Source organism: Notothenia coriiceps, unplaced genomic scaffold, assembly GCF_000735185.1.
Source record: "Notothenia coriiceps isolate Sejong01 unplaced genomic scaffold, NC01 NC01_scaffold00024823, whole genome shotgun sequence".
Classification (NCBI taxonomy): domain Eukaryota; kingdom Metazoa; phylum Chordata; class Actinopteri; order Perciformes; family Nototheniidae; genus Notothenia; species Notothenia coriiceps.
This window is the reverse complement of record NW_011357524.1, coordinates 65,288-77,251: the sequence shown is the minus strand read 5'-3', so window position 1 is coordinate 77,251 and position 11,964 is coordinate 65,288. Positions and strand designations below refer to the sequence as shown.

Sequence of the window (11,964 nt, the reverse complement as noted above, 5' to 3'; positions counted from 1 at the left end):
CGTTACGTTAATTAACGTATTAGTACGTATACGTACGTAATTACTACACACACACACACACACACACACACACACACACACACACACACACACACACACACACACAAAAAGAGCACACTTAGATTCACCAGCCACCTATTTGGAGCTTTGGAGCTACTCAAACACACTAACAGACGCACAAAGACACACACTCCGGTATCTGTGTGGGTGGACTGGAGTTTGAATAAAGGTCACGGCCAAAGCCAGGCTGCCCAGATGACCTCTGACCCGGAGAAACGCCCCCCCACCCAACGTGCGTCTGTCACTGAGAAACAGTCTGTCCGTTTGCCTCCTGATGAAGGTCCAAACCTTGTCACAAAAACAACATGGCCACATTTTGTCTGCCGTTAAAGTCAGTTTGTTGTCCAGTCTGCACTTAAAGGTGTTGGACAGGTCGGCCTGCGTACAATTATGACATTATTGTGATTTAGATTAATCAATGAATCGTTGCCTAAAAAGTCAGAGGTGGCGTTGTAACATTTATTTTGTTATTTATCAGGACAAAACCAAAAGTTGTTCACTAGATGACAAAGAGTAGCAGCATATCCCAAATCCCATTAAAAAATTTTATTAATTTAATAATCTTTAATACATAATCTATTTTACATAACAACCAATCACATTTGGATAATGCAAAGGGTTGTGATTGCTCCTGATGCTTTTTGTGTGTGTCAGTTTTGTGTTAAATCTTATCTTAAGTGTAAATCTTTGTGTTGTAATATTTAGTTTGAATTAATAATCTACTATCAGTTCATCATTCTGTTAATCAACCTTTATCGGCTAATTGATTTAGCTGTAAATCCCCATAACTGTTGAGCATCTGTGAGTTTTTTTAGAAGGCAGTGTAACCAAGCTTCTGTTCTGATGTTGACCTCATAGATAAGTGTAAATCTTTCAAAACATCTAAACCGGATGTATTTAAGGACATATGTATAAAAACAAGTCTCTATTTAACAGAGAGCACCTGGAGTGCAGCGCCATATGCACTTCTCACTGAGCGTCTCCAGCAGTACATTGGGTTGTTGTAAATCACCACATAAAGTATTTATAAGGTTAAACTTGGGAACTCTGCTGCCGTTAGCTTTTGAATTAGTGAACTCGGACCAAGGGAGACGGGAGACGGGGGGGGGTCCTTTCTTCCGCAGATGGAGCCTATTTGTTCGACAGGATTAAAGAATCAAGAGTGCCACCTTGTGGTTGCCTCGGCAAACTGTCAGCTTCACATTTCCATATTTGAAAAAGAAGGCAGTTTCTCTGCTGAAACATGCTATTCTGCTTTCTATAGATCATTCCTCAACTCTAGATTTTCACCTATCCGGCACCTTCTGAGTCTGGTAATCCCACTGATAGTGACTCATGTTTAATTTTCTCTCCATTGCTCCACTTTCATGCCTCTCGCGACACACGTGGTGTAGTTTTCTGTGGTGAGCAGCCCACAGTGTGGGGTGGTCAGTGGTACAGTACGGAGTATTGTGACTTTTTCTTTCCGCTCGGGTTAGAGAGGAATAAACGTATCTGAGGATGTCTCACATCTTCTCTTGTCTGTGTCGACCTCCCTCGACAGACCACCTTACTCCCACTCATGTACAAACAACACAACCCCTCGGACACACACACACACACACACACACACACACACACACACACACACACACACACACACACACACACACACACACACACACACACACACACACATATATATGACCAAGAGGAGATGGTCATGACTAATGGAAGACAACAGGAACATCTCAAAGTTGACAGTGAAAGTTGAGTTTTAGGGACCAAAGCTCCACATGTATCATCCACTCTTCGGTCAGATTGTCCCGCTTTCTGTTTTTCTCTTGTGTCAGTGTGTGTGTGTTGGTGTGTGTGTGAGTTGCTGTTTCCAGCGTGCCATCACTTTCCGTCGGCACCCGTCATCCCCCTCTTTTTCACCTTGTCTATCTGTTCTATCTCCTCGCTCACTCACTTTCCCACTCTCTAACCTCTAGCATGTCCCCCTTTTTTTTCTTCTTCTTCTTTTGTCTTGTATTTCTCTGTCCTCTGTGCAGAGTTCCTACTCTTTTGAGGCTTACTTCCTGTTGTGTTGCAGGATGTGGGGAGGAGGTGGGGCTTTTGGGGGGTGTGGACTACACTGAGCGTAATTCTCTTCTCAACCATATGATTTAACACACTCCTCCTTTTTTGGTTTGAGAGTGAGGGAGGGAGGAAGGGAGAGTGAGAGTTTGTCTTTACGTCGCGCACACACACTCTCTCACACAGATATGACCAAGACAGCAGCAATAGCAGCGAAGGACTTCTTCAGTATGTGGTTGCCAGGTGAGTGACTGTCTGTGCAGCCCTCTCTCTGCTGGCCTTCATTTACCCAGACCAATTAAGCTTTGCGTGAGGGAGAGGGCAGTGTGAGTATGTGTGTGTGTGAGTGTGTGTGTGTCTGAGAGAGAGAGAGAGAGAGAGATAGAACTGTGTCTATGCTGTTGATTAATGCCACTGGGTCTAACAAGTTCAGCTAATTAGAGAGCATCAAAGAGCGAGAGGTGGTACGGAGGGAAAGATGTGGATGGACGGATGGATGGATGTCGTAGGAATTAAAGGTCAGACACCTTGCAAACCTGTGTGTGTGTGTGTGTGTGTGTGTGTGTGTGTGTGTGTGTGTGTGTGTGTGTGTGTGTGTGTGTGTGTGTGTTTGTGTTTCAGTGTTTGTACTGAATAATGAATGCTAAAAAAAGCTCGAGGAAAAAAGGTTCAACGTTTTTTTAAACACCTTATTTTTAAAGTTCTGGCAATGGAAGAACAGATGTTGCAGCCAATATATATTATTTTATTTCATTACATTTTTTATTTCTATTCTTAGAATAAGTTTCCCTCTTGTTGTTTGGCTCTGCAGAAGTGTTGCATTTATTGTCAGTTAATAGATATTTTGCTGATAAGGTTTCTCATCTTGTGCAACTTTGAAACGTGAAGTTAACTTTCTGTGTGTGTGTGTGTGTGTGTGTGTGTGTGTGTGTGTGTGTGTGTGTGTGTGTGTGTGTGTGTGTGTGTGTGTGTGTGTGTGTGTGTGTGTGTGTGTGTGTGTGTGTGTGTGTGTGTGTGTGTGTGTGTGTGTGTTTGAAGTGGGGGGGTTTATCACAACATAACAGGTCGCTTATACATGTATAACATTTGAATGAATGATGTTTATTCCAATTAATTAAAAACTCATTTCAGCAGCACTCTGACACAAGGATACTTGATTTTTTTTTTTAGACTGAAGGGGAAATGCCTAAAATAGCATTAGTTCTCAGAATTTAATTCAAGAAAGTGATGAAAAAAAGCAGAAGAATGTGTTTCTGCTCGCTCCTCGGCCTTGTGTTGACGGTCGGACAGATTCTCAGTTGACCGACAGAGAGGCTCAGAGCACACTGGGTGTTAGCTGACTCACCGGTTACCAGAAATCTAGTCTTAAATGTCAATTAGCTCACATTTATCAGAGTATGATCTCCTGGTATGATTTCCTAAAAATGACAGGTTCATTTGATGACATGCTTCAATAATCAGTGAGTAATTCATGAGTAAAGAGTCACATCTCAACCTGATGCGGTCAGTCACTGATGCGACTGTCAGTAAGTTACTCTGACCGGAGTTACACCTAACAACAATACAGCCAAATTAGATCACAATAAATATAACCAAAGTCTTAATTATCGTAATGGTTCATAAAGTAAATGAAAGAATAAAAATGTCCCGAAAATTTAATTATTACATTTGCTAAGTCAAAACTGAGGAGGCTTTTTCTACAGTTTTCAAAGTTAACTCAACAGTTAACGGCAATTTGACTAATTAAGGCCAGAATTATGAGTGAATAAATACAGAATTTCTAATTATTTTTAATTAAAGGTGAGGTCAATGTAGGCTTCTTACCAATCTTTCTCAGTGGCCCGAATTGCATCAATGCAATACGTGAAAAAGCCAATTTATTCTCTACACCAACATCTACATAATTCAGAGGTGGTCATTGTCGTAAGCCTTTCACAGTGACGTCTGACTGAATTCAAGTAGCATTTGCTTTTGTTCAAAAGGTGTTTTATGAATTCATATAAAGCACTTTAAGTCGTCATAGTGTTTCGTGAAGGGGTCAATACAAAAAATAAGATAACAAGGATAACCAACGACCTGACCAACGATGTCAGCACGTAGATCGAAACGATGCTCTCATTATATTTTCCTTTAGCTTCTTACTTTACTGTTGGATTTCCCTCTTCAATTCCTTATTATTACACTCTTTATTACAAATGTCTACATCATTCTTATCCAGATGTGTGAGAGCTGTTCAGCTGGACTTTTCGACGCTCAGTTTTAAACAGAAAATCAGAATCATCTACCTGTAGCACTCCTTGTTTAGTAACCCGTAGAAAGCAGGTGTGATGACTGCTGTTCCCAGACAGACCCTTTGGCCATGAGGCTGTGTCCTGAATCAGGAAGTGGGGGGGGTAGTTACAGCGGAGTTTCATCTCTGCCATAATACCCAGAGGAGAATAACAGAAACTGTCCACACTGAGCACAGACTGCTGTTGCTTCTTCCTTTCTGTTGCATCATTTATTCGTGACACGGGATTATACAGCACTTAATTTGCTCTGTGTTAGAGACAGTGAGTACGGAGCAGCTCAAAGTTAAACCCTGGGCTTTGCTGTAAGATTAGTAAAACATCTTAATGAGGGACGAAATAGTAATCAACCATTCTACTTTGGAATAAAAACATCTACTATTAAAGAAGAACAAGGAGCCCTGTTAATATATGTTTGTACTATTTAAAACAAATGTTCTGAAATACACTCATAAAATGTGTCTTGTGTCAAGCAGAATATGTGTGTGTGTGTGTGTGTGTGCAGCAATGTGTTGAAAAGAGTGGGTTTGTAAAGAGAGAGTGAGCACGCTAATATTAATAGCCTCGCTGACAGTAAGTGTTGGGTTTAGCACTCTGCGTTCAACCCGGTACAAGGGGAAGTCGGGAGGGGAAGTGAGAAAAAGACGCAGCATCTTGATATACTGTCCCACTACTGTATTACTGACCACATTATCCACCATGACACTGTCTGTAGGCCATTTTGAAACATGAATCAATACACACCTTCCCTGCGTGTCCTGCGAGAGGCGGCACTTTGGGAACTTCATGTTACAGATGTTTTATGAGCTGCTCAATTACTTTATATAGTGGAGTTGGGTTTTAGTGCTGCACATACTGCTGATCGGACAGGCCAATTTAATACGCAATACTTCTTTTTTAAACGTGTGCATCTTGAGAGGAAGACCTCACACCTTCGCCAGAAATTGGGCAACATTGGGCAGTTTTTTGGGGTTTCATGCATTGCCATGATTGCCATAAAATACCCAAACAGAAACCACTTGCAATGTTGGAATAACCACAACTCCACCCTAAGAATAGATTAACCAGATGTTGCATCCACAGGGTTTGTGACCAAATTAGCTTTTTGCAGAAGTCCGTTTATTTGAGGGAAATCCTGCGGTCAGTGTGTGTGTGTGTGTGTGTGTGTGTGTGTGTGTGTGTGTGGGGTGGGGTGTGTGTGTGTGTGTGTGTGTGAGCGCGCGAGTGTGTGGCGTGTGTGGGGGGTGTGTGTGTGTGTGTGTGTGTGTGCGTGTGTGCGTGTGTGTGTCCTGACCCCGGTTAATAACCAGTGTGGCGGCAGATTGGAGCTTTTCTAGCTCATTGCCACTTCCCCCTTCCCCTAAAGAAGCTGCATGTACTAAAGTCCACTGTTCTCACATTTATTTCACTACAACAAACCTGATTTAGTCGCTGAATATGATATTGGAGTCGTTCATTTGATTCTTGTCTTCATAATGATAGCATTGGATTGATGCTGTGGCTATTTAACAGTGGCCTCGGGTCAGTGGTGGTCATCTTCCCATGAGTCACTGCTGCCCCCTGATGGTGGAAAACGAGTTTGACCACTCGCATGTTTGCATTGCACAAAGTCCAATACAATTATGTTTAGCTAATGTATAATATAGATAAGAACACTAAACTCAATAAACTAATGGAGCTATTAAAATGTACCGTCTCTCATCTGCAATGTGAGAAACAACAGGTTGAAGAGAGGGGAGATGAAGGAGGGAGGGATGGGGGAGAGAGAGAAAGGGGGAGTGAGACTGAGAGTTTATTATGCAGGTGGCAGATAAAATTAGTTGGTCGTTGGGCAGATTTGCATTTCTCACAAAAGGGAAGTGGCTGTGTGTGTGTGTGTGTGTGTGTGTGTGTGTGTGTGTGTGTGTGTGTGTGTGTGTGTGTGTGTGTGTGTGTGTGTGTGTGTGTGTGTGTGTGTGTGTGTGCGTGTGTTTGTGTGCGTGTGCGTGTCAGGGAGAGAGAGAAAAGAGAAAAAAAAGACTTCAAATATACACAACAAAAACTTCTGTGTCTTTCAGTTTGTGGTTTCAGACACATGAAACACATGAAACGTTTAATAGTGAGATAATACATCTGATTGAGTAAACAAGCTAATGCTATGCACACAGAATACTGTGCCGTCCGTGCATCTGCTCCGAATATGTGAATGCGTGGACATGATATCATTATAAATAAGAATTTCTGACCTCTACGAAGCAGTTTTGTATTTTTCAGTGTTGATAAAAACAGTTTCAATCATTAAGTTACTGAGAACAATTAATAATATCTCATTAACAAGTTATAACATCTTACAAAGCTAAATAAAGGCAAACAAATGTTTTGCAAAATGTACATAAAACTGCCCCTTATCCTTTTCAATGTCTTGATTTAACATATTTCAACTCGCTCGGATTCCACTTTGTGCATATAACAAACACACACACACACACACACACACACACACACACACACACACACACACACACACACACACACACACACACACACACACACACACACATACCATGTATACTTCACTTCAGGGGACATTACATTGACTTACATTCATTTCCTAACCCTAACCAAGTCTTCACCCTAAAATTAATGATTCCTCCTCCATTTTGTCCCCATAAGGGAAGCCAGTCCCCAAACGTGACTGTGTAAACAGATTTAGGTCCCCACAAGGATAGTAATGCTAGGCCACACACACACACACACACACACACACACACACACACACACACACACACACACACACACACACACACACACACAATATTTGCCTTCAAATCTCTCATCAGATCATCTTTCCTCTTTGCGTCCAAAATGCCAGTGTTGGAAGAAGTACTCAGATCCTTTAATTTAGTAAAAGTACAAATATTAGGGTGTTAATACTGCATTACAAATAAAAGTCCTGATTTCCAAATGTTAAAGTACAAAAGTATTGGCATCAAATTGTATTTAAAGTACTAAAAGTACTCATTATGCACAATGTAACTTCTCACAGCATTATATTATCCTGTGTTAATTAATGTGAGAGCTTTTTCTATACATGAAATACTGTGTAGATTAGTAGTACTGCATTACACCATATCAGCATATTCATGTGTTTTTAATATGTACTAAATAACTAGTATCTATATCTGTTAAAATACATTCAGTGGAGTAAAAAGTATAATGTGTTCACCTTAGAAATGTAGGGGAGGAGAAGTTTAAAGTAGCAATAAAGTAAATTACAAACATTTCAAACAAGTACAATTCTTGAGTCTTATATAGATATATACTCCAATAGACTTTCCACCACATCGAAATGCTGTCCACCTTGTGATGAATAGATTTAACGTGTTGAACGTCTCCCTCTCTTCTCTGATGTTGCCTGTAGGTGCTGTCCCAGTACAGTGTCAACCAGGAAGTGATGTGGTCTCGTAATGAATGACACACAACCTGAGACATTTTTAGCAGCATATTGCTCCCACTTAAACACCTTGAGTTATATTTTTAGAAGAAGCAAACACTTTGGTCAGCCTACTCCTTTTGTCAAACCGCTAATTGGAAAGAGTGAATGAATGTGGGCTGCAGTGAATGATTCATTGTTTGTTGTACAGTGTGTAGGTCTGTGACCTGAAAACACTCTAACCTCCGACAACAACGCCCTGGACATCCTCTTTCCCCTCTCGTCATTCAGACTCTTTATCGCCTGCTTCATGAATATCTTCTGCTGCTGTCTGCATTTTCTTTCTCTGACATACATTTAAGAAGCTTGCCGATTTATTTATCATCGCGTCTTCCTGTTGCAGATATCAGGATGTCAAAGCCAGCAGAGGTCGAGAAAGTCGGGGCCAACTCTCCGATGGAGGGCGCAGGTGAGATGTGCTGCCGTTATCCACAGAAAATACACAACGTACATATTGTATATAAGAAGAATTACATGTGGAAGAAGTAGTCCGACTTTTTACATAAGCAGCGATACCAACGTGCAAAAACACTCATTTGCAAGTAACAGTCCTGCTTTCAAAATCATACTCAACACTAGCAAAGCAAAATATACTCATTATGTTGTACGGCCTGTTTCAGAGTCATTTACATTAAATGATTGTGTTATAATTGTGGAGGCGTTTATGTGTTCATCACTTTGATGTTGCACTTTGTTAGGCTGAGGTTTAGTTGAATAATTATATATACTGCCAGGTAGCTTAACGTATGCTTATATTTAATTATTTATTTATTTTTTGTGTCATTAACCTCAATCTGTAAAATAGCCAGTAACTCACCCTGTGAAATAAATGTAAAAAAGGGAAGAAATTCTACTTTTTTCTACAATATAAAATAATATTTTAAGTAATCCAAGTGTTCTTAGAAAAACAACATTTCATACTAGCATACAAAAACATACAGAAAAACACCTTAGAACAGAAAACGTACATTACAGTACAAAATGAATTGTGGTAGCGCATGTGAAACACTCAACTGAAGGACCTACATTTCCTAAGTACAGCACGTACAGTGAGTAAATGTACTCCGTTAGTTTTCTCCGCTCTACATGCGTGACGCCGTATGTCAGAGCTGCTGTTTGTGCTCTATTGATTTCTCACTTTTTCCTCTCCCTCCCACACAGATTCAGAGCGGAATGGACCTGAATCAAATCACCAGGTACGCCTTCGATTATAACGAATTATCTCACACCTCGACATCATGCAAGAACGATATCAGTGCCAGTCATAGTCGTAGGGTTGGTTAATGCCATTATCTATACATTTGTTGATTGTTTTTCATTTAATGTGAACAATTACGGAGAGATGTGATCTTGAATATGTTGTTGTTTGTGATTAACAAAACAAAATCTTACAAATATTTAACTGACAAGGAAATTAAACAGGAAATAGCAGGAAATCCTCACTTTTAAGATCTTTTAAGAAATTCGTTTTGGGCATTTTCTTCTGCATAATTTACTGAAACTATTATTAAAAAGATATTACAATTATTTAAAAAAAAAATTCTATTGATACATGAACTATTTGTAGTATAAAATAGTACACACAGATTGCCTTTCGAGTCATTATTTGCAGTATTTTCTGATATTCGTGTGTTTTGTGTCTTCTAGGCTCAGTCAATGAAAGTCAATCCTTATTCCCTTTCACAAGCCCTGAGCAGCAACAAGGTCAGTGTGTGTGTGTGTGTGTGAGTGTGTGAGAGAGAGTGTGTGTGTGTGTCCATCTGTCCATGTGTCCATGTCACCACTCTGCATGTCTGGGCTTCTGTCTGTGCGTCTTTTGTGAGTCCAGGTTTATTGACAGTACAGCTTTGTATTCATCGCTGCTCATTCAGTTGCCCCTTAGTCTTGTTTAACGTTGAGGTCCATAATGTGTCGGCTCTCCACCCGGTCCTCGATGTGAACACATTCACTCAGAGGATGATGGCACTCTCCCTTTACAAAGAATTGCAATACATTTATAATGCTACAACTTCCACGAAAAGGAGAAATTATCCTCATTTGCATACCGCTGGCGAAATGCAAATCAGTTAGCTGGAAGTCCCCTGCCTGTTCAAACATGCCTCCTCCTGGGAGGAGAGCTCATCCCTCTGTGGTACGAGTAGATAAAGAGAGGTGGACTCTCATTGCCTGAGAAACACCAGAGACACATCTCTCCTCAGTTTACATGTGACAGCATCTTGCATTTAAATAATCTACACTCACTATCATGATCTTCAATAGCCAGGTAAGCTCATTTAGTTAAATAGTGTGGTTAGAAATATCTCTTTTTGCAAGCGTGTTGTTAAAAGTTACTTGCTAATTATGTTTGAAAGAAAAAGTAAAAGCCTTCATTTAAGTCGAAGTGCATAAGTACTGGCATCAAAATGTTCTTTGCATATAGTCACAGTATCGACTCGTTCCACCACTGATTGATAACTTGTTGTTTAGATACACGTATGTTTTAATTATCACATGTGTCTTTCCCACAGAATAAGATGGAGGAGTGTGGAGAGATGTCCCCGGCCCTCCCTCTCTCTCACGGCCCGACCCCCTCTCAGACCCTGCAGCAGCACACACAGCTCATGCTGACCGGCTCCCAACTAGCAGGGGTGAGACAACACACACACACACACACACACACACACACACACACACACACACACACACACACACACACACACACACACACACACACACACACACACACACACACACACACACACACACACACACACACACACACGCTTTTACCCTGCTTGCTTCTCTTGTACTGCTTTTTAAATACTTTGTTTCCCTCTTTGTCTTCTTCTGTCCGTTGCAATCTTTTCTGCTTTATCTCAATGGTCTCTCTCCTCCTCTCCTCTCCTCTCTCCTCCTTTCCTCTCTTCTCCTCTCCTCCTCTCCTCTCCTCTCCTCCTCTCCCCCTTCTATCCTCTCTTCCTCTCCTCTCAGTTGACGGCTCTTCTCCCAGCTCAGCAGCAGCTTCTCCTCCAGCAGGCTCAGGCTCAGCTCCTAGCAGCAGCCGTGCAGCAGTCCTCTGCAGCGCATGCCGCTCACGTTGCCCACGCAGCAGCCAATCAGCAAGCTCAGGCCGCCGCAGCAGCAGCCAATCATCATCAGGCCCAGCAGCAGCATCAGGCCCAGTCTCAGGCCCAGTCTCAGTCCCAGGGACAGAGCACACAGGACCAGACAGCCCAAAGCGTCCAGCCCCCCCAGCTCAATCTCTCTCAGCCAATCCAGCTCACCGCCCAGGTACTGCCCGCCAATCAGAGCCACTTCCTGTCGAGCGGCTTGATTGAGGAACCCACTATCAAGCCGTGGAAAAATTATTCGTGCTTGAATGCTTATTTCATGATTCACAGTTTCCACGCTCCACCAATGCACACATTTTCCATTTCTCTTCTCATAACTTTTACGATAACACAGTTTTTCCTCCCACTTCAGGGTGTCCTACTCGATCAACAAAGTGCAGGTTTTCGGTCAGATTTAGCATGTTGAGGTTTTTTTAAATAGTGCAATTAAATACAATAAAATAGAATAGAAGTAGTGCCATAAGAGTCCATGTGATAAATGATTAGTTTTTCTTAGTTTTTCCTAAAGTGATCTGCAGCCTTTGTGTAATAGGTCAATGACTTTAAGTGAACATCAAAACCTCCAGGGGAGAAAGATAACATGTGTTTTCTTTTACTCAGCCCTCTAACTTTCTTTAAAAATCTGACATGTTTCTCTCTGTGCCCAACAGGACATCCAGCAGCTGCTCCAGCTCCAGCAGCTGGTGTTGGTGCCCGGTCACTCTCTGCCCTCTCCGGCACAGTACCTCCTCCAACAGCCACAGCAGGGCCAAGGTGGGCAACACCTGCTACTGACATCCTGTTTTGGGGCAGAAATTAGATGTTGAAGGTCACCTATTATGCAAAATGTACTTCTTCATGTCTCTTCTACATCAACATGTAAAGTTTCAGAAAAAAAGATTCTCTCTCTTTTTGTCCTGATCCATTTCTATAAAAAACTGTCTGAAAATGAGCTGATCAGATTTTGGCCACTTTATGATGTCATAACGATTTGTTG

General features: G+C 41.5%; 1 protein-coding gene across 1 annotated transcript in view; it reads left to right on the top strand.

Annotated features, from left to right (window-relative positions):
* The first annotated feature begins 2,285 nt into the window (after window positions 1-2,285).
* Window positions 2,286-11,964, top strand: part of pou2f2b (POU class 2 homeobox 2b) — a 14,151-nt gene continuing 4,472 nt past the window's right edge. The window contains 6 exon segments of the mRNA XM_010783182.1: window positions 2,286-2,361; window positions 8,222-8,287; window positions 9,040-9,074; window positions 9,526-9,582; window positions 10,386-10,505; window positions 11,639-11,815. Of these exon segments, the coding sequence (XP_010781484.1) occupies window positions 2,307-2,361; window positions 8,222-8,287; window positions 9,040-9,074; window positions 9,526-9,582; window positions 10,386-10,505; window positions 11,639-11,815 (510 nt within the window). The 5' untranslated portion in view covers window positions 2,286-2,306.